The following is an 18796-nucleotide window of genomic DNA, read 5'->3' on the forward strand; positions in this document are numbered from 1 at the left end:
GATCTTCGTCTAACCTCTCTTTTGGAATGGTTTGTTCTAACAGCGACCTGAGCGGTCTCCCTCATCCCGCAGCCTTGTGGGAACATGGGGTTGGCTGAGGACGTCGCGGGGTGCCGCGGTGCATTGTGGTCAGAGTAGGAAGATGGCGGCGCCCGTAGCGCGAACCTTGTTAGGGGTGGCGCGGAGCCGGTGGCGACTGGAGGGGCTTCCGACTGGTACCTTGAGTATTCGCAGTCTGACCCTTGCGGCCGCACCTTCGAATAGTGGGTCCCCATGGCGCCTGTTGGGCGCTTTGTGTCTGCAGCGGCCACCGATAATCTCGAAGCCGCTGAACCCGTTGCAGGAAGATATGGCAGCTCTATTCAAGCAGGTAAGACTGAGGTGCGGACTGTGACTTGAAGGTGACATGAGGAAGCAGTAGAGTCAAGCCTGGGTTTGATCCCGACTCTAGCATCAATTAGTCTGGGTGGCCTTTGGGGTGTCACTTCATCTCTCTGTTGTATGCCGTCGGGTCGATTTAGACCCATAGCTGCCCAGTGAGACAGAGAAGAACTGCCCTATAGGGTTTCCTAGGCTATAATCTTTTTTTTTTTTCTCAAATAATTTTTATTCTGCTTTAAGTGAAAGTTTACAAATCAAGTCAGTCACTCGCACAAAAACCCATATACACTTTGCTATACACTCCCAATTACTCTCCCCCTAATGAGACAGCCTGCTCTCTCCCTCCACTCTCTTTGTGTCCTTTTCACTAGCTCCTAACCCCCCTCCACCCTGTCATCGCCCCTCCAGGCAGGAGATGCCAACATAGTGTCAAGTGTCCACCTGATCCAAGAAGCCCACTCCTCACCAGTGTCCCTCGCCAATCCATTGTCCAGTCCAGTCTATGTCTGAAGAGTTGGCTTTGGGAATGGTTCCTGTCCTGGGGCAACAGAAGGTCTGGGGGCCATGACCACCGGGGTCCTTCCAGTCTCAGTCAGAATAGGCTATAATCTTTACAGAAGCAGATCGCCAGGTCTTTTCTTCCCCAGAATGACTGGTGGTTCCAGCCGTTGACATTTCAGTTAGCAGCCAAGCCTAACCAGTGCACCACCAGAGTTCCTTAAACTTCAGTATACTTACCTGTAAAGGGGTAAATGCCTTACTGAGTTGGGGCACATAGTAGGCATTCAGCAAAAGGTAGTTTCCTTCCTTTTTTTTTTTTTGGCTTTCTTTATTGTCATTTTAGGCAACTCTTTGGTGATGCTCTCCTTCTCCTTGTTCATTCAACACACTAGGAATGTGGTGGTGAACGAGGCTGACTCAGTTCCCATCATAGAGAGTTTGAAGGGGAGAAAGTCTTTGTGATGTAGTCAGTGTTAAGAAGAAAGAAGTACAGGAGACAGTGAACACATTTGTAAATGTCTGTGATAAACTAAAGCCTGCCCCTTTTTATCTCACAGGGTCATTTGTATGAGGGACAAGTGAGGGAAACATGGGCAAAAACTGGGCGTAGTGGCTGTGAGGGCCTTAAATCACCGCAGATGATGACCGAAGCGTTATATTTTACCAGGGTCTGAAATACTTTCATCTTGGGGTACTGAAAGCTATAAACTTTGCTGTGTTTTTTACTTGATTTATTCATTTGCTTTCAGATATTCATTGGTCACCTACCGTGTATCAGACATTGTGCAAAGGATACAGTGGTTATTAAGGCAGGCATATGTCTGGTTCTCAGAGGTCTCTGTTTCATGGAGGGGGCAGTCAATAACCAAGTAATCATGTGATTATATAATTGTAGATACTGATACATGTTGTAAAGGAAAGTACAAGTAGTGTAAGAGTGTTTAATAGGGAACCTTATTTTGATTTTATGGTAGTGTAAAAATAGCGTGGAAGCAATAGACCTCCTCATCTAACTTCAGGAGGGGGAGAGAGAATCATTATCAAGATCAACATCAGCTCAAAGCTGATTCCTATAAGGTGGAGGTCAAACATACCTCCTCTCTCTGACCTTTTTACCAGTTCTAACACCAACCATCCCCTCTATGGCACTCTACTTTTCTGGGTTTGATAATTTGTTCAGTGGCAACACAGCATGCACAGACTACACTCACAGCTATGGGGTTTATTAGGGAAGTAACAGGTTACATTTTGGGATCAGGATCAACAGGCTACAACTAGGAATCAGGATCAGGAAGCGTGTAGGCAAAGTCTCCCTTCTTCAGTGCAGGACAGCTCTCAGCTCCTCTCAGCCCCCTGAAGACAGGCCTTCTCCCTTAGTCCAGCTTGGGCAAGTGTTACAAAGGTCTTTTAGCTCTGCCAACAAGTACCTGGAGGCGCCCCACTCTGCCAGTAATTCTCGGGCCAAAAGTGCACTCAATTCCCTCTTTTAGTGGGTTGGCGGCTCTGCCAAGTGCCTGGAGGTACCCCACTCAGCCAGGAAGCCTCCTGCCCAAAGGCACTCAGCTCTGTGGCTTAGTGGGTCAGCACGCCCACTGTAGTAGCCACCTCCACTGTAGCCACCTTGCTCCATGGGCTGGGAAGCTCACCATGCCATCTCCTGGTTCTGCCACCAGTGTTTCTCTGCCGTGCTTTTTGCTGCTTCTAGTCCTGTGCTGTTTCTGGTGTTACAACTCTGTCTGTCTCTCGGGTCTAGGAGGTTCTCAGCGCAGGGACCTCCGGGTTCAAAGAACGCGCTCTGCTCCTGGCTCTTCTTCTTGGTGGTAGTGAAGTCCCCCTTTTTGCTTCTGGGATTGGGTCCCTTTAAGCCAAGTGGGATGGCACAACTGACCAATCCCCTTGTTAGGGTTCTCTGCACCTTATTTGCATCTCTGTAAGTGTTTCATGCACCTTTGTTGTTGTTAGGTGCTGTCGAGTGCATAGTGACTTTATGCACAACAGAATGAAACACTGCTCTGTCCAGCGCCATCCTCACGATTGTTGCTATGCTTGTGCCCATTGTTGCAGCCACTGTGTCCATGTCTTTGAGGGTCCTCCTCTTTTTTGCTGACCCTGTACTTTACCAAGCATGATACTCTTCTCTAGGGACTGATCCTTCCTGATAACGTGTCCAAAGTATGTGAGACATACATAGTCTCACTATCCTTGCTTCTAAGGAGCATTCTGGTTGTACGTCTTCCAAGACAGATTTGTTCGTTCTTTTGGCATATGGTATATTCTGTGGTATATTCAGTATTCTTTGTCAACGCTGCAATTCAAAGGCGTCAGTTCTTCTTCGGTCTTCCTTATTCATTGTCCAGCTTTCACATGCATGTGAGGTGATCGAAAACACCGTGGCTTGGGTCAGGCGCATCTTAGTCTTCAGGGTGACATCTTTGCTCTTCAACACTTTGAAGAGGTCCTTTGCAGCAGATTTACCCAATGCAATGCGTCTTTTGATTTCTTGACTGTTGCTTCCATGGCTGTTGATTGTGGATCCAAGTAAAATGAAATCCTTCACAACTTCAGTCTTTTCTCCGTTTATCGTGATGTTGCTTATTGGTCCAGTTGTGAGGATTTTTGTTTTTTTATGTTGAGGTGTAATCCATACTGAAGGCTGTGGTCTTTGATCTTCATTAGGAAGTGCTTCAAGTCCTCCTCACTTTCAGCAAGCATGGTTGTGTCATCTGCATAATGCAGGTTGTTAATGAGTCTTCTTCACATAGTCCAGCTTCTCAGGTTATTTATTCAGCATACAGATTGAATAGGTATGCTGAAAAGATACAGCCCTGACGCCCACCTTTCCTGACTTTAAACCACGCAGTATCCCCTTGTTCTGTTCAAATGACTGCCTCTTGATCATGCACCTTATTTGCATTTTTAGCAGGCTATCCAGTCCCCTTGGTGGGCCGCAAATACCTTATTTGCATAGTTCTGCCCAGTCATTGTAGGAGTCACAAGACCATACATGGCTAGAAGGGCCATATTAATTCATTGCCCTGCTGGTCGCTATCAAGGGACATTTTGATATTTAAATGATACTTAGTGATATTTAAATTGGAGTCTGAAGAATGAATAAGAATCTCTTAGGAGAAGAGTGTGAGGAAAAAACATTCTAGGAAGAAGGGACAGCATCTGTAAAGTCCATGAGGCAGGAAAGTCCTTTGGGGACTCACCAAAGACTGATGTGGCTGGAGCGTGGTAAGTGGACAGGCAGGATCTGCCTCAGGCCTCTGTTCTTTGTAGCAGTCTTGACCCCCTATCACATTCTAATATTTTGGCAAATGTAACTCAAGCCCAAAATACAGATGAATTTTTTTTTTTCACTCTCTGTATGGTATTTTGATCATATGTTTGGTTATGTTGTTGTTGTTGTTAGGTGCCGTTGAATCGGTTCCAACTCATAGTGACCCTGTGTACAACAGGACAAAACACTGCCCGATCCTCTGCCATCCTTACAATTGTTATTCTTGAGCCCATTGTTGCAGCCACTGTGTCAGTCCATCTTGTTGAGGGTATTTTTCGCTGATCCTCACTTTACCAAATATGATGTCCTTCTTCAGGGACTGGTCCCTTCTGATAACATGTCCAAAGTATGTGAGACAGAGTCTTGCCATCCTCGCTCATGAGGAGCATTCTGGCCGTACTTCTTCCAAGACAGATTTGTTTGTTCTTCTGGCAGTTCGTAGTGTATTCAATATTCTTTGCCAACACAATTCTTGGTAAACTTATGAGCCTGTCAAGTGTGCTAGAGCTCTGTTGCATTCATTCTGTTTTTATCCTTTTGATTTTCCTAGATCGAGTTAGAGAGAAGCCTGTATTCAGACCATGAGGTTCGTGCTTTGGATGAAGCCCAGAGACTGGCAAGGAAGAAAACCGACCTCTATGGTGAAGAAGATGACAAGGAGATATTGCTGTTGCAGGATACTGAAGATATGTGGGAACAGACATTCCTACAGTTCAAACCTGGAGCTCGCATAACAGGTTGTGGCCTTGTCAGGCCAGCAGGAGGGAAGGGAGGAAAGGTGTTCTAGTTCCCAAACAAAGAACAGCTTCTTAGCACTGGCTTTGTGTTTTAAGTAACAAATAGATTCAAATAACAAAACTTCTTTCAGGCGGGAGAAAAATAATTTCTTTTCCCTGTTTCTCACATCAATCCTAATATAATTTTTTTTAAAGGCCTGCATTATTTTTGAGTGGGAGGTGAGGGTGTTGGAATAATCCTTTCTGTCTCTGTTAAACTTTGTGAATGTTACCTGAATTTAACTCCTAATTTGGGATTGAGAGAGGACAAATTAAGCCTTTCCCACTATATCCTGTATTTTGGAGCCTTGATAGCACAGTGGTTAAGAGCACAGCTGTCAACCAAAAGATCGACAATTTGCATCCACTAACCACTCGTTGGAAGCCCTGGGGGGCAGCTCTGCTCTGTCCTGTAATGCCGTATGAGTTGGAGTCGACTGGATGGCAGCGAGTTTGGTTTGGGTTATCTTGTGTCTTATCTGAAAGCCTTCAGATAAAATGGGCCTTCAGATGAAATGGGGGGTTGAATTCCCTTATCCCTGTTTCACAGATAGAGCCTAAAGAACAGAGAAGGTGAGGATTAGTTACTAATACTGTCAAAGCTAATGAAGGAGTAGTATTTGACTGAGTATGGGCATTGCTTCTTTTCCAAAGGCTCAAAGTACTTTTATGTTTTGCTCTTCAAAGAGAAGTTCAGCTCTTGTCTTCCTCCTCTTACCTTTTAGTTTCCTCGAAACTATGAGGTGAACCATTGAAAAGGTCAAGGTCAGGGAGATGGGTCAGGGTTGTAATTTGAGTATTAGCTCTTTGAGGGCAGAGGTTGTGACTCTCCCTTGAAGGAAGACTACACAACTCTTACGGTTCTGGCCACCACAGCCTCCTTGTCTCCTCTGACCCCCTTCTTTCATAGAAGCTGATAAGAAGAATGACCGAACCTCACTGCACCGGAAGCTAGACAGGAGCCTCATCCTGTTGGTCAGAGAGAAGCTTGGAGACCAGGATTTTTGGATGCTGCCCCAGACAGAGTGGCAGCCTGGGGAGACCCTCAGGGCAACAGCTGAGCGAACCCTGGCCACACTCTCCGGTAAGCTCGCTGTCTCGTGCTGAACTCCTCGGGGCCTACCTCAGACTCACAGCCAGAGGAGTCACACGCTGACTGGGAGGATGGGTTCAAGGGCGGGCTGGGAAGGCTAATGGAAACTTTGATGTTTATTAAAGTTTCAGCTACAAAAGTCAAGGGGAGGATTTCCCTTAAGCCAAGAGAGAGTCATATCTTTGTCCCACCAATTTTTTTAAATTTGGTGCATCCAGAATTGATGTTTCCACCATTCCTGCAGCCTGCTTCTCTTTACAGCCTTGCTTATTGACACTGCTGCTTACCTGTTCATCCAGCTGCAAAACTCAGACTTATCTTTGACCACATCCTGACACCACAGGCCCTTGAGTTCTACCAGTTCTCTTCCTGAGTGCTCCCTCTTTGTTTCCACAGCTTTAGCTTTGGGCCCCTTCACTTCCTACTTGTTGTTATTCACTGCTGTTGCGTCAGCCCCAACTCATGGCGACCCCTTGCATAATAGGATGAAATGCTGCCTGGTCCTGCACATCCCCACAGTTGATTGGGGATTGGACCGTTGTGATCCATAGGGTTTTCACTGGCTGATTTTTAGAAGTAGATTGCTAGAGCATTTTTCCTAGTCCGTCATAGCCTGGAAGCTCCGCTGAGATCTGTTCAACGTCATGGCAAAACACAAATCTCCACTGTTAGACACTTAGATGGCTGTGCATGGGCTGCCTTGGCCGGGAATCAAACCTGGGTCTCCACTGATACATGACGGCTATGCATGGGCTGCCTTGGCCGGGACTCGAACCTGGGTCTCCACTGATACATGGCGGCTGTGCATGGGCTGCCTTGGCCGGGACTCAAACCTGGGTCTCCACTGATACATGACGGCTGTGCATGGGCTGCCTTGGCCAGGAATCGAACCTGGGTCTCCACTGATACATGATGGCTGTGCATGGGCTGCACTGGCTGAGCCTTCTGAATGGAAGGTGAGAATCCTTCCACTAAACCACCAGTGCCTCAGTCACTTCTCACTAGACCAGGGTTTCTCAACCTCAGCCCTGTTGAAAATTGGGGTGATTCTTTTTCGTGGGGGGCTTGTCCTGTGCATTGTAGCATGTTTTGCAGCAAAGTACCTGGACCATAGTAGGTGCTTGCTGAATGTTTGCTGAGTAAATGAATTTGGAGGCTTAGGTGCACAGCCACTTTACTGGTCCTGTCACCAGCTTAAGTCCCTGCCAACAAAATGGCAGAGGCCAGTGTGTGCTCTCCCGATCCTCTCACGGGAGGGGCCTGTGTGGTATGGAGGAGCGCAGCGACCCAGACGGAAGGGGTGGGGCTTTGCTGCTCTCCCGGTTTCCTCAGCCGTCACGGAGGGGTTGGCAGCCGTGTTTCTGCCAGGTTCATTGCGTTCAGGTGTTCATGTCACGTCAAACATTCATGACTGATGCTGGCTCAGCTCCACCCCCTGTGTGCCATGTGGGACCCTTCCTCCTCTGCTCTACACTTTCTTCCTCATAATATATCAATGTAAAAGGAAATATATAAAAGATTTTATAAGATCAAATCATACTTAATAAATGCATATAAGAATAAAATGTATTGATTTATTAGTTTATTACCAGTACCAGCTGCTGCTGAGTTGACTGACTCATGTTAACCCCATGTGTGTCAGAGTAGAACTGTGCACAGTAGGGTGCCCAGTGGCTGGTTTTTCAGAAGTAGATCACCAGGTGTTTCTTCCAAAGAGCCTCTGGATGGACTTGAACTGCTAACCTTCTGGTTAGCAGCCAAATGCATGAACTGTTTGTACCACTCAGAGGCTGTTAGCTTATTAAGTGGCAGATAATTTGTTCTTGCTCTGAAAGACCGAGCTCAACCAATGTGAAAGTATATTAACAAAAGTGAAAGTACATTACTTTCCTCCCCACCACCATCAAAATTCCCAAGTACTACTGCAGGGTGGAATTCCTAGAGGCAGAATCAGTGGGTAAGAGGTGTGCATATTCAAGTTTTGGATAAGTATTGCCCAACTGTCCTCCAGAATGTGTGTCACTGCTTCCATTTTCAGGAGTATTGTATGGGAGTGCCTGCTTGCCCAGGCCTTGCCAACAAAATGCTCTCTTTTGGATTAGCATTTTCCTGACAGCTAGTGACATTGACTGTCTTCCTACATGTTTACATTGTCTTGATTGCTAGTGAGAGTGACCATCTTCTTACATGTTTATTGCCTATTTGTATTTTGTGAACTGCCTAGTCAGAGCCTTTGCTCATGTTGGTAGCGGGCTGGTTGTATTTTTTTCCCCTAAACTTGATTTATCTTGTTGTTGAGAATATACACAGCAGAACATACACTAATTCAACAGTTTCTACATGTACCATTTAGTGACACTGATTACATTCTTTGAGTTGTGTAACCATTCTCACCCTCCTTTTCTGAATTGTTCCTCCCTCATTAACATAAATTCACTATCCCCTGAGGTTCCTGTTTAATCTTTCGAGTCACCGTTGTCAATTTAATCTCATATAAAAAAAATTTTTTTTTTTTTTTAGCTCTTAAAAGAGCATAATGTTCAAGAGAGACCTTTTTTTTTACTAGTTAAACTAAATTATTGCCCTGTTTTAAGATGATTTCAGGGGATATTTTTGGCTTAAGGTTTAAAGATTATCTCAAGGCAATAGTTTCAGGGATTTATCTACCCTCCATGGCTCCAGAAAGTCTGGAGTTCATGAGAATTTGAAGTTCTGTTTTGCATTTCTCCCTTTTGGTCAGGATTCTTCTATGAAATCTTCCATCAAGGTGTTTAGGAACGGTAGCTGGGCATCATCCAGCTCTTCTGGTCTCATGGCAAAGGAGGCAGCTGTTCATGGAGGTGGCCAACCACGTGTCTTAGTCACCTGGTGCTGCTATAACAGAAGTACCACAAGTGGATGGTTTTAACACACAGAGATTTATTCCCTCACAGTTCAGAAGGCTAGAAGTCCGAATTCAGGGCACCAGCTCCCAGGGAAGGCTTTCTCCCTATTGGCCCTCATGGAAGATCCTTGCCATCCATCTTCCCCTGGTCTAGGAGTTTCTCAGTGCAGGGACCCTGGGTCCAAAGGATGCGCTGCTCTCCTGGCTCTTCTTGCTTGGTGGTAACGAGGTTCCTCTGCTCTCTGCTCGCTTCTCTTTTTTATCTCAAGAGATTGAATCAGAATACAACCTAATCCTGTAGATTGTGCCCTGTCGCGTTAACATAAAGCCAAAACCAAACCCGTTGCCACTGAGTCGATTCCAACTGGTAAAAACCCTATAGGACAGAGTAGGACTGCCCTGTAGGGTTTCCAAGAAGTGGCTGGTGGATTCTAACTGCTGACCTTTTTTTTTTTTTTAAATTGTTGTTGTAAATATACCTATCACACAGCTTTAGCCAGTTGAACTTTTTACAGGTGTACAACTTATTGACAGCAATTACAATAAGTGGCTGTGCAACCCTACTCTTAATCAGTGTGATTTTTCCATCACTGTTAACCCCTTCCTCTCTCTCCCTACCATCCCTAGTAACCTCTAATAAACTTTGGTCTCCATACATTTGCCTTTTCTTTTTATATAAGTGAGGTCATACAATATTTGTCCTTTTGTGATTGGTTTGTTTCACTCAGCATAATGTCTTCCAGCTCCATCCATATTGTAGCATGTACCGAGATTTCATTCCTCTTACTGGCTGAGTAGTATCCCGTCGTATTATGGACCACATTTTCCTTATCAGTTAATCCATTGCTGAGCATTTAGGTTGTTTCCACCTCTTGGCTGCCGTGAATAGTGCTGCAGTGAACACTGGTGGACAAGTCTCTTTTGGAGTCTCTATTTTCAAGTCTTTAGGGTTTTTTTTCTTTTTGATTTGAGGGAGCTCTGTATTTTTTTTCATCCATTTTTTTTCCAGATTATGAAAAAGTAAATCATGCTTATTGACCTAAGTGTGGAAAATTCAGAAAAAATAAAGAAATATGCCAGTTTCATTCTACCACCTACTGATAGCCACTGCTAACATTTTGTATTGTAGATGAGCTGATACTCTTTTTCTAATGCTGATGGTGGTGTTTTTTGATATTGAAAAAAAAATTCACATATATGGTGAAAAAATATGAAACATGCCTAACAGATATAGTCTAGAATAAGAAGTAGCTCTCCCTCCTCAGAGGCAGCCACCATGAACAATTTTTGTGTGTATCCTTTCAGAAATTTTCTATTCGTATACAGTTTTATCTTTCTTTTTTCCCCACATAAATGGGAGTATATATATATATATATATACACTGTTATGTACCTAGCAAGGAGCCCTGGTGGGACAGCAGTTAAGTCCTCCTTGGCTGTTAACTCACAGGCTGGTGGTTCAAACCCACCTAGCAGCTCCACAGGAGAAAAGGCTTGATGCTCTGCTCTTGTAAAGAATACAGCCTAGAAAACCCCATAGGACAGTTCTGCTCTGTTACATGCAGGGTGTGGGGGTCACTGTAAGTCGGAATCGACTTGATAGCACCCAACAACAGCAACAAAACGTACCTTGCTTTTTTCTCTTAAATGTAGCTTTAAAAAAATTTCTGTACAACACATAAAAACCGATCTTACACGTTTTCATACCAGCGTAGTATTTTATAACATAACATAGATAACAATTTGTTGAATCTGCTGCAGTGAACATCCTTGTACACTCATCTTTGCTCACATGGACAAACAGGCTCATTCGGGAGGATGAAGTTCTAGAAGTGGAGTTACTAGGTCAGGGAGTATGCACAATTACAACTGATCGCTCCTGCCAACAGTAGCACTTACACCACTACACCACCACGCCGTGTGCGAGGGGGCGCCTTCCCCCTTGTCCGTCCCAAGCACTGTACAGCTCAGGCATTTTGAGTTTTTATTTTAAGCTTTTTGAACTTTATGAATCCGATAGATGAAAAATGGTGTGTTATTATTGTTTTAATTGGTATTAGTTATTAATAAGATTGAGCATCTTTTAATGTGTGTATAAGCTGGTGGTACTTATTTTCCTGTGAATTTCCTGTTTGTATGCTTGGTTCATGTTTGCTTTGGATTTTCTTTTTCTCAGTCATTCCTAAGTGCTTAATATCTAAGCATCTGAAGTACCTTAAGATATTATTCCTTTGTTGAATGCATATGAAGTATTATTCCTAGTTTGTCATTTTGTTTTTGACCTTGTTTTAGCTTCATTCTTCTTTGCAAAAAGATTTAACTTTTATGTAAACAAATAGAAGTTTTTATTTTGGTGTTTTGAATTTTTTATCTTAATTAGACAGTCCTAGTCCACATTTTCTTCTTTGAAAAAAACAATTTTTTTTAATGAAAAATTTAAAAATCTAGAAAATATTAAATACCTGTGAAATCACCATCGGGGATGGACAAACCTTTTATGAAAACTTAGATTTCTGGTATTGAGTCTTTGATCCATAGGGTCTCAGTTTTGGTGTAGGAATGAGATGGGATATAGTTTATTTTTCCCATATAGCTAATCAGTTCTCCAAATGTCATTTAATAATTACTCTATCATTTTCCCATTTTTTTGAAATGCTGAATGGGGATTATTAACTCTGTGTTACAGATTGCAGAGATTATCTTGCCGTGTCTTGGTCTTTTAGTTTGTGATGTTCTCACCCTACAGAAGTTCTGTATAGTCAAATCTGGGGCTTTCTTTATGCTTTCCCTGTGGCATTCCTTTTAAAAGGTTGCCCTGGTTTTTCATCAAGAGCTGGCGACAGGGTTGAGTCTAGAACCTGGGAGCTCTGACTTCCAGACCTGTGTCATTTAAACTGCGTACCCGACTGCCAGTCTAAAAGGAGTAGCTTGAAACCTGGGAACAAGCCCCGTGAGTCTGAACTCCATGGGCCAGGAAGTGTTTGGATTGAAAGGGGAGGCAGCTCGTTTTTATGATGACCCTAGTCCTCATTCAGAAATGCTTTTATCTCAGGGGGCCTGAAGTGATTCTTGCAGAGACCCTCTATGATTTGGGAGCCAGAGTGAACATCTGTTTGTTTTTTTCACTCAGAAAACAACATTGAAGCCAAGTTCCTAGGAAATGCACCCTGTGGCCACTACAAGTTCAAGTTTCCCCAGGCAATGCGGACAGAGAGTAACCTTGGAGCCAAAGTGTTCTTCTTCAAAGCACTGCTACAAACTGGAGACTTTTCCCAGCCCAGGAAGAAGGGCCAGCATGTGTGGGTCAGTAAGGAGGAGCTGGGTGACTACTTGATACCAAAATATCTGGCCCAGGTTAGGAAATTTTTCTTGGACCTCTGATGGACTGAGCTGCCTGTGGACAATCTCAGAGACATCTAGGACTGAGCCTCAAGGCCATTTGTGTGGTTGACCCATCTTTGCAGTGAATGTTAGGCAGCAAACTAAATTGTGAGAAAATAAAGGAGTTTACCACTTGTGAGTCTTGCTCATTTGCCCTTGAGGATGGCTGGGCTTCTCCCAGTGAAGAGAGAGCCACCAGGGCCCCTTTGTTCTGGAACAGCCATGTGGAATAAGCAAGGTCAGCTTGTTCTCCCTGTTCTACAGATGGAATCACGGCTGGGTCATGACTTGGCTGTAAGTCCCTGGTGGCGCTAGAGGAGAGCCCTGATCTTGTGTCTTAGCTGGGACTCCTGGTCCTATAATATGTTGTTGGGTCACCATTGGGCCCCTGTGCCTGGCACACGGAAGGCTTCACTGCACATTTGCTGAATGAAGGGAAGAGACTGAGGGTCTCAGGCATGCCTCTGTCTGCCCAGACCAGGCGTTCCATAGCAGGCTGCAGTCCTGGCCCCCCCACAGCTTCCCCTGGTATCCTCTGAGACAGCATCTGGACCTAAACGGACTGGCCCGAGTAACATAAGCTGGCAAAATGGGATTTCTGCTTTGAGTCAGATAGAGCCTTGTTCGTACGCAGGGTCAAGGAAATTGCTTTCTGTCACCAAAATGGAGGGATGCCTAGCCCTGCTGTTGCTCTCCTTTCCTTTACCTCCAGCAGGTGCTCTCTCTGCCCTTGCTACTGAGGAAAGGTGGGCACTAGGTGAGGCTTGCCGATTGTGTGGACTATAGTGGTTCCTACAGGATGTAGCCTGGCCTGTGGGGACGGTAAGGGCAGCTGCAGGACCAGGAGTGTGCTTTCTCTTGCTGGTCTTTGGAGTGAGGCCTGTATGTGTACTGCACTGCATATTAGGGCCCTGGGCACCCCTAAGCATCAAGGGAAGGAATCACCAGGATGAGATGGCACTGCTCTCATGAGCATTCAGAAACGGGTCTGTTTTGCTACAATGTTGTCTTCAATGGGAAATAGCATATGTGCAGTTGGTAAACAGAGAAATGGTGTCAGGATAACCCAAAATTATATTGGTTCCTGGGAGATTTTCCCCAGCACGTTAATGTTTTGAAATAATCAGGGACAAGATTGAATGCCTTGAGATAAAAACTGAAAATTTTATATAAGTGCTTTCCTATATTGCAAATAATGGTTGTTTAGTAGCTTCTGGGTTTTAGTAGCTTCAGGAATCACTACTAGCCGTTTTTCTACGTTCGACTGCCTGGGGAATCTGAATGGCAATGGAAAAGCCATGAAGACACTCCCCTCATTTTGTTTAAAAAAAAAAAAAAATGATGAAGAGGGCTCCACCCTGGATCAGTTCTGATGGAACTCATCTCTGCGAGGACCTACATCTCGGGGAGAAGCACGAGCCCCAGGATTTAGGGCCGCCATGGACCTGCGTGCACGTGCCAGTGGACACACCTGCATTCATGTCACATTAGGCATATTTCTGTTTTGTTAGGGCTCTGGTTACAAGGCTCCATAAGTTTTAAGTGGTTGCCACTACCCCTGTTCCCACGAGCCCTGTTATTTTGGGAGTTATATTTTGAAGAACCCAAGTTTTTATAGCATTACTGCAGAAATGGCTGTATTTGCTGAGTGCCAGCCTACATCTTAACCCGACTGCCAAAGGTGACCAAAAAGTTGTTTCTAGTATATTCCTTGGGGGGGAAGGTAGCCAGAGACCAAAAGAAGAGAGGTGACGTCCTCCTTGTTTAGGGCGTGGAGGCCTTCAAAGATGGAAGAGGAAAGGGTCATGCCTGTGCTGTGGGATTAGGAGTTACAGTTTGAGGTGTATTTGTGGACCCTAAGAAATGCCACTGTGTGTGAGTGTGTTTAACGTATAGACCAGACCACCCAGCTTACTAGAAGGATCCTCCACAGATTTAGCCCCACGATTTGGTCATTGTCTTCCAAAGTGATTTGCAGTTACTCCTGGCTTCACCTTTATTGGTCCTACAGAGAAAATACAACGCTTACTGATTTCTTTTCCTGGTAACTTACTCCTATGTGGCCATTTCTACACCTTATATGTGCTTCTGCATCTAGCACTTTCTGGGATAGCTAGTGGTTTGTTAGCCTGGCTCCTGTACCTAACTGGACTCCTGCATCCTAGTTCAGAGCCTGCCTGACGGGCATACACAGCTAGTATTTGTTAAGTCCATCCGTGTTTCTCAGGAGCACGGAACTTGGAGTCAGAAAACCTGGTTTGAGTTTGCTTTATGGCCCTTTGGCAAGCTACTGCCACTATCACTATTAACGAGAGTGGAGTGATCCCCCAGTGCCAGGAACCATGGTGAGGGTCTTACCTAAACCTACATTTTAATATAAACCAGCAGGGCCAGCATCATTACCCATATTTTACAGACGAGCAACCAAGGTTAAAGAGGTTAGCTAAGTTGCTTAGAGTTCACTAGTGAGTGGCAGCGTCAGAATTTGAACTCAGATCTTTGCATAAAGCCTATTCTTAACCTTTCTTAACTTTACCTTCCTCATCTGTAAAATGAAGACCATACTACTCAGGTAATGTGATAATGTATGCGAGAGTATTTAGCACCTTGTGTGGCTGGTTATAAACATTCAGTAAATGTATCCCTCCTTCCAACGTATTATGAGTCAGAATCCACTCAATGGCAACGGGTTTGTTTTTTTTGTTTTCCAATGTATTTAAGCTCCTAAATCCTGTTCCACAATTCAGCCATATCATTTTTAGTTTTTAGGACTCTCATTCATACCTCTTCCAGATTATACATTGTGACAACTCAGCATTTCTGACCTATTTGATAAGGAACCTGGGTAATTTGGACGTTAATGGATTTTATCTACCCATCTCAAAATGGATGGGTGGCAGGTCAGTCCTATAGCTGCATCCAACTGGTTGGGTTGTGTTTGCCCCATTGCACCCTGGGCCCGGAAATCCAGAGCCACTGCTTGGCACAGGATTGTGGGCCACTGCAAACCAAATGGACTTGCTGACCCATTCTATTACCCCAGCAGGGGGAAAAGGGAGCACAGCTGAAAGGTCAGCAAAGCAATTATTAAGAGCTCGCATATCACTAAGCTGTAAGCACACACAGCAAGGTAAAGCCTGTTAGCCTGAATTCTCAGGGCAGCCAAGGCCCCCGCCCTGCTCTGTTTTATTTCCTATAAGCCTGTGGAGCCTGGATTATAGCCAGTCACTTCAGGCTGTCAGTCACCTCTCACCTGCCTTGGAACTTCAGTGCATAAGACCCCAGAAGTGGGGGAGGAAACTGCTCATCCCATTGCCTGCAGGAGATACGTCCAAAGCAAGCGCTAATGGAAAGGCTTAGGGGATAGGCCCTGAGAGTTAGAGAGTCATAGATATCACTGCTGCAGGGAGACCCCTGTGAGTTTGGGTGGGGAGGGGGCAGAGGGAGGGAGAGGGAGGGGGAGGGCGTTACCAACCAGAGTAAAGAATAGGTGCGTGTGCGCACACATGAATACAAACGAGCTACCCTATCCTAATCCATTGACATCAAGTTGATTCTGACTCATACTGACCCTATAGGACAGAGTAGAACTGCTCTATAGGGTTTCCAAAGCTGTAATCTTCATGGAAGCGGACCACCACATCTCTCTCCCACAGAGTGGCTGGTGGGTTTGAACTGTGACCTATTGGTTTGTAGCTGAGTGTTTAACCACTGTGCCACCAGGGCTCCTTATCCCATCCTAAGCCATTCTCAAGTGGGCCTGAGGAGCCAGTGAGAGGTTTTGTTCAAAGAGGGCTTGGCAGTACAGGCACACCATTGATGATTGGAATATCTGACCCCCAGGCCCCAAGTAGCTGCTGAATGGCTGAAGATGGGTCTGAGATCAGTAAGAGGGACCCCCATGTTCTCTTTTGACCCAAAAAACCAAAACCAAACCCTTTGCCATTGAGTTGATTCCCGCTCATGGCAACCCCATATGTTACAGAGTAGAATCTTCTGTACAGTTTTCTAGGCTGTAATCTTTGCAGAAGCAGGTCTCCAGGTCTTTGTTCTGCAGTGCCGGTGGGTAGGCTCAAACTGCCAACCTTTGGGTTAGTAGCCGATCACAAAATGGCTCTAATACAGAGGAACCCTTAGACAGGACTGGTGGACAAAGTAGAGGATACCCTGGGATTATGGGGTTTGGGAGGACGTCTCCATTTCAGGTAGATGGGGCTGAGAAGAGGAGAAAGGACAATCCCAGACTAAGAAGCCATGTTGGAGGCAGAGGGAGAAGACGAGGCTTCCTGGCTGGTGTGTGACCTTATATGCAAGCACCACAAGGTGGCAGGATTTGTCTGAAAACCATTTCGTTGTGGATGTAGACAGGATGTCTCTAACAGCCTTCACCCTTGCCTGGCCTGTGACCTTCAGAGAGATTTTGCTTCAGGCTCAGCAGAGGCCCCAGTAGGGGACCTTCAGGATTAAGAAGCAGCTTGAAGCTGATGTGTAACTGGCCAGGACAGACCTGAAGCATTTTTGGCCACCTCTCCTCTGTGCAGACAGCTCCAGGGAATGCCACAGATAGCCACTGTCACATGGGGGTGGGGGAGGGGCTGGGAGGGACTCCCATGTACTGAGACCCTCTTTATGTTGTCTGTGCTAGGCCTGCCTGTTCACAGACTCTGCCTCATGTAACTCTTTATGTCAGTCCTGTGTGGCAGCTTTCACTTTTGCCATTTTTAGGTTAGTAGACAAGCTCAGGGAAGTGAAGAGACTCTGAGAAGGTCTCAGCCAGTGGGTGGTAGAGCTCAGCTTTGAATCAGAGCTCTTTGATTCTAGAGCCACCCATCGTCCTGTGCTGCCTAGACGCTTACCTCTGTATCAAAGAATTCCTATACCTGTCACTGAGTGGCATTCAACTGCAGGTCTGCCAGGACCATGGACCCTTGGAAGGGCCTAGGAAATGGGGCACTTTGGACAAATATGAAGAGGATTTGCAGTAGAGAACATTGAGGCTAAAGGGACTGAAGTCATTGGGTTTGGAGAAGAAAACAGCGAGGGTCATGATTTCCATCTCATGGAGTCACTGTACCTTACCTGGGGGCTGGATTTGAAAGCTGGTGCATATGTCACTCTCATGAACAGAGTTATCATAGAAATGTCCCTGAGAAAGGAGACACATTGTGACTGGCATAGGGCCTTGGGAAATTCAACATGGCCAGTGTTTTCTCCAGTGAGAGAACCAATTATGGTTTATTTGGTTGAGCACAAGATGAGCTAGTTGGTTTGTGTTTAGGAGCCTTTTTGTACAAAAATACTAGGATTCCTGTACCTGTCACCGAGGGCCAACCTCTTGCAGGTCTAGGCCTTCTAGAAAGACCTGTATTTGTTGTTAGTTGCTGTAGAAATGGCTCTGACTCATGGTGACCCATGTAGCACAGAATGAAAAGTTACCAGGTCCTGTACTATCTTCACCATCATTGGTGTGCTCGAGTCCATCATTGGTGACCACTGTGTATTTCGAGTGTTCCAACTTAGGGGCTCATCTTCCAGCACTGTATCAGACAATACTCTGTTGTGACCCACAGGGTTTTCATTGGCTGATTTTGGAAGTAGATCATCAGGCTTTTCTTCCTAGCCTGTTTTAGTCTGTAAGTTCTGCTGAAACCCGTCCACCATGGGTGACCCTGATGGTATTTGAAATATTGGTGGCATAGCTTCCAGCCTTATAGCTACACACAAGCCACCATAATACAACAAACTGACAGATGGGTGGTGGTTGAAATGGCCTGAACTGGGACAACCTGGTAAAATATGTGGAGGATTTAGAATCACATTCAGCATCATGAGCTGCTCACAAAAGGCAGGTGCTCGGGACCCAAGATGGAGTTGCCTTCCCCATCTCAGGCTCATTCCAGGGCAGTGCCCATGGAAGAGAAGTGTGCACGGAAATGCCTGCGCTGTTTGCAGTGTTGTTGGCCTCGCCTGAAAAAATCCACATACATATAGTCTGGATTCATAAAAGCCAAATAGGTATGTGCTGTGATTGCCCAGTGTTCATTTGATCCTTACTTGCTTGTGTAGCTCAGTGTGCGCCCCCATCTACAATAGCTAAATATCAGGCAATGAACTGTTTTAACCCATCTGCCCAAAGAAGGCTTGGCTTCAAAGGTAACAAATTAGCATTTTTTCAAGGAGAGAAGTTTGGGTTTTGGAAGAGTTCTAAACTCAAGCCAGGCGATGGGAGTGATTAAGCTATTAAACTGGTTCACTCAAGTCTCAGCCAATAAGAATATGTGATTATAAGTAACGACCGTGGATTTTTTTGTTTGGTGCATAAACTGACTCTGAAAGCAGGTCTAAAGAGTTCATTGGGCTATGGCAACATCAGTAAAATAAGGATTTCACTTTTTAAGATGACTGTCTTGAAGCACATGGCACTCATTTGGATGGAACAGTATGTTTGCTAGAAAACAATTTTATGTTTCTTGTGGCCACACCTCATATATACCCTT

At 45.2% G+C, this 18796-nt stretch overlaps 1 protein-coding gene across 1 annotated transcript; it reads left to right on the forward strand.

Moving 5' to 3' along the window:
• The first annotated feature begins 104 nt into the window (after positions 1–104).
• MRPL46 (mitochondrial ribosomal protein L46) lies at positions 105–12433 on the forward strand. The gene is made up of 4 exons (XM_049852621.1): positions 105–370; positions 4716–4902; positions 5852–6025; positions 12049–12433. The coding sequence occupies exons 1-4, from the start codon at positions 143–145 to the stop codon at positions 12297–12299; spliced, it is 840 nt and encodes a 279-aa protein (XP_049708578.1). The 5' UTR covers positions 105–142; the 3' UTR covers positions 12300–12433.
• The last annotated feature ends 6363 nt before the right edge of the window (positions 12434–18796 follow it).

The sequence above is a fragment of the Elephas maximus genome, chromosome 13, assembly GCF_024166365.1.
Source record: "Elephas maximus indicus isolate mEleMax1 chromosome 13, mEleMax1 primary haplotype, whole genome shotgun sequence".
Classification (NCBI taxonomy): Eukaryota; Metazoa; Chordata; class Mammalia; order Proboscidea; family Elephantidae; genus Elephas; species Elephas maximus.

Coding starts and splice junctions, on each gene's coding strand:
- MRPL46 (XM_049852621.1), top strand. CDS start 143: ATGGCGGCGCCCGTAGCGCGAACCTTGTTAGGGGTGGCGCGGAGCCGG. Junction 371..4,715: donor TGGCAGCTCTATTCAAGCAG/GTAAGACTGAGG, acceptor TGATTTTCCTAG/ATCGAGTTAGAGAGAAGCCT. Junction 6,026..12,048: donor AACCCTGGCCACACTCTCCG/GTAAGCTCGCTG, acceptor TTTTTCACTCAG/AAAACAACATTGAAGCCAAG.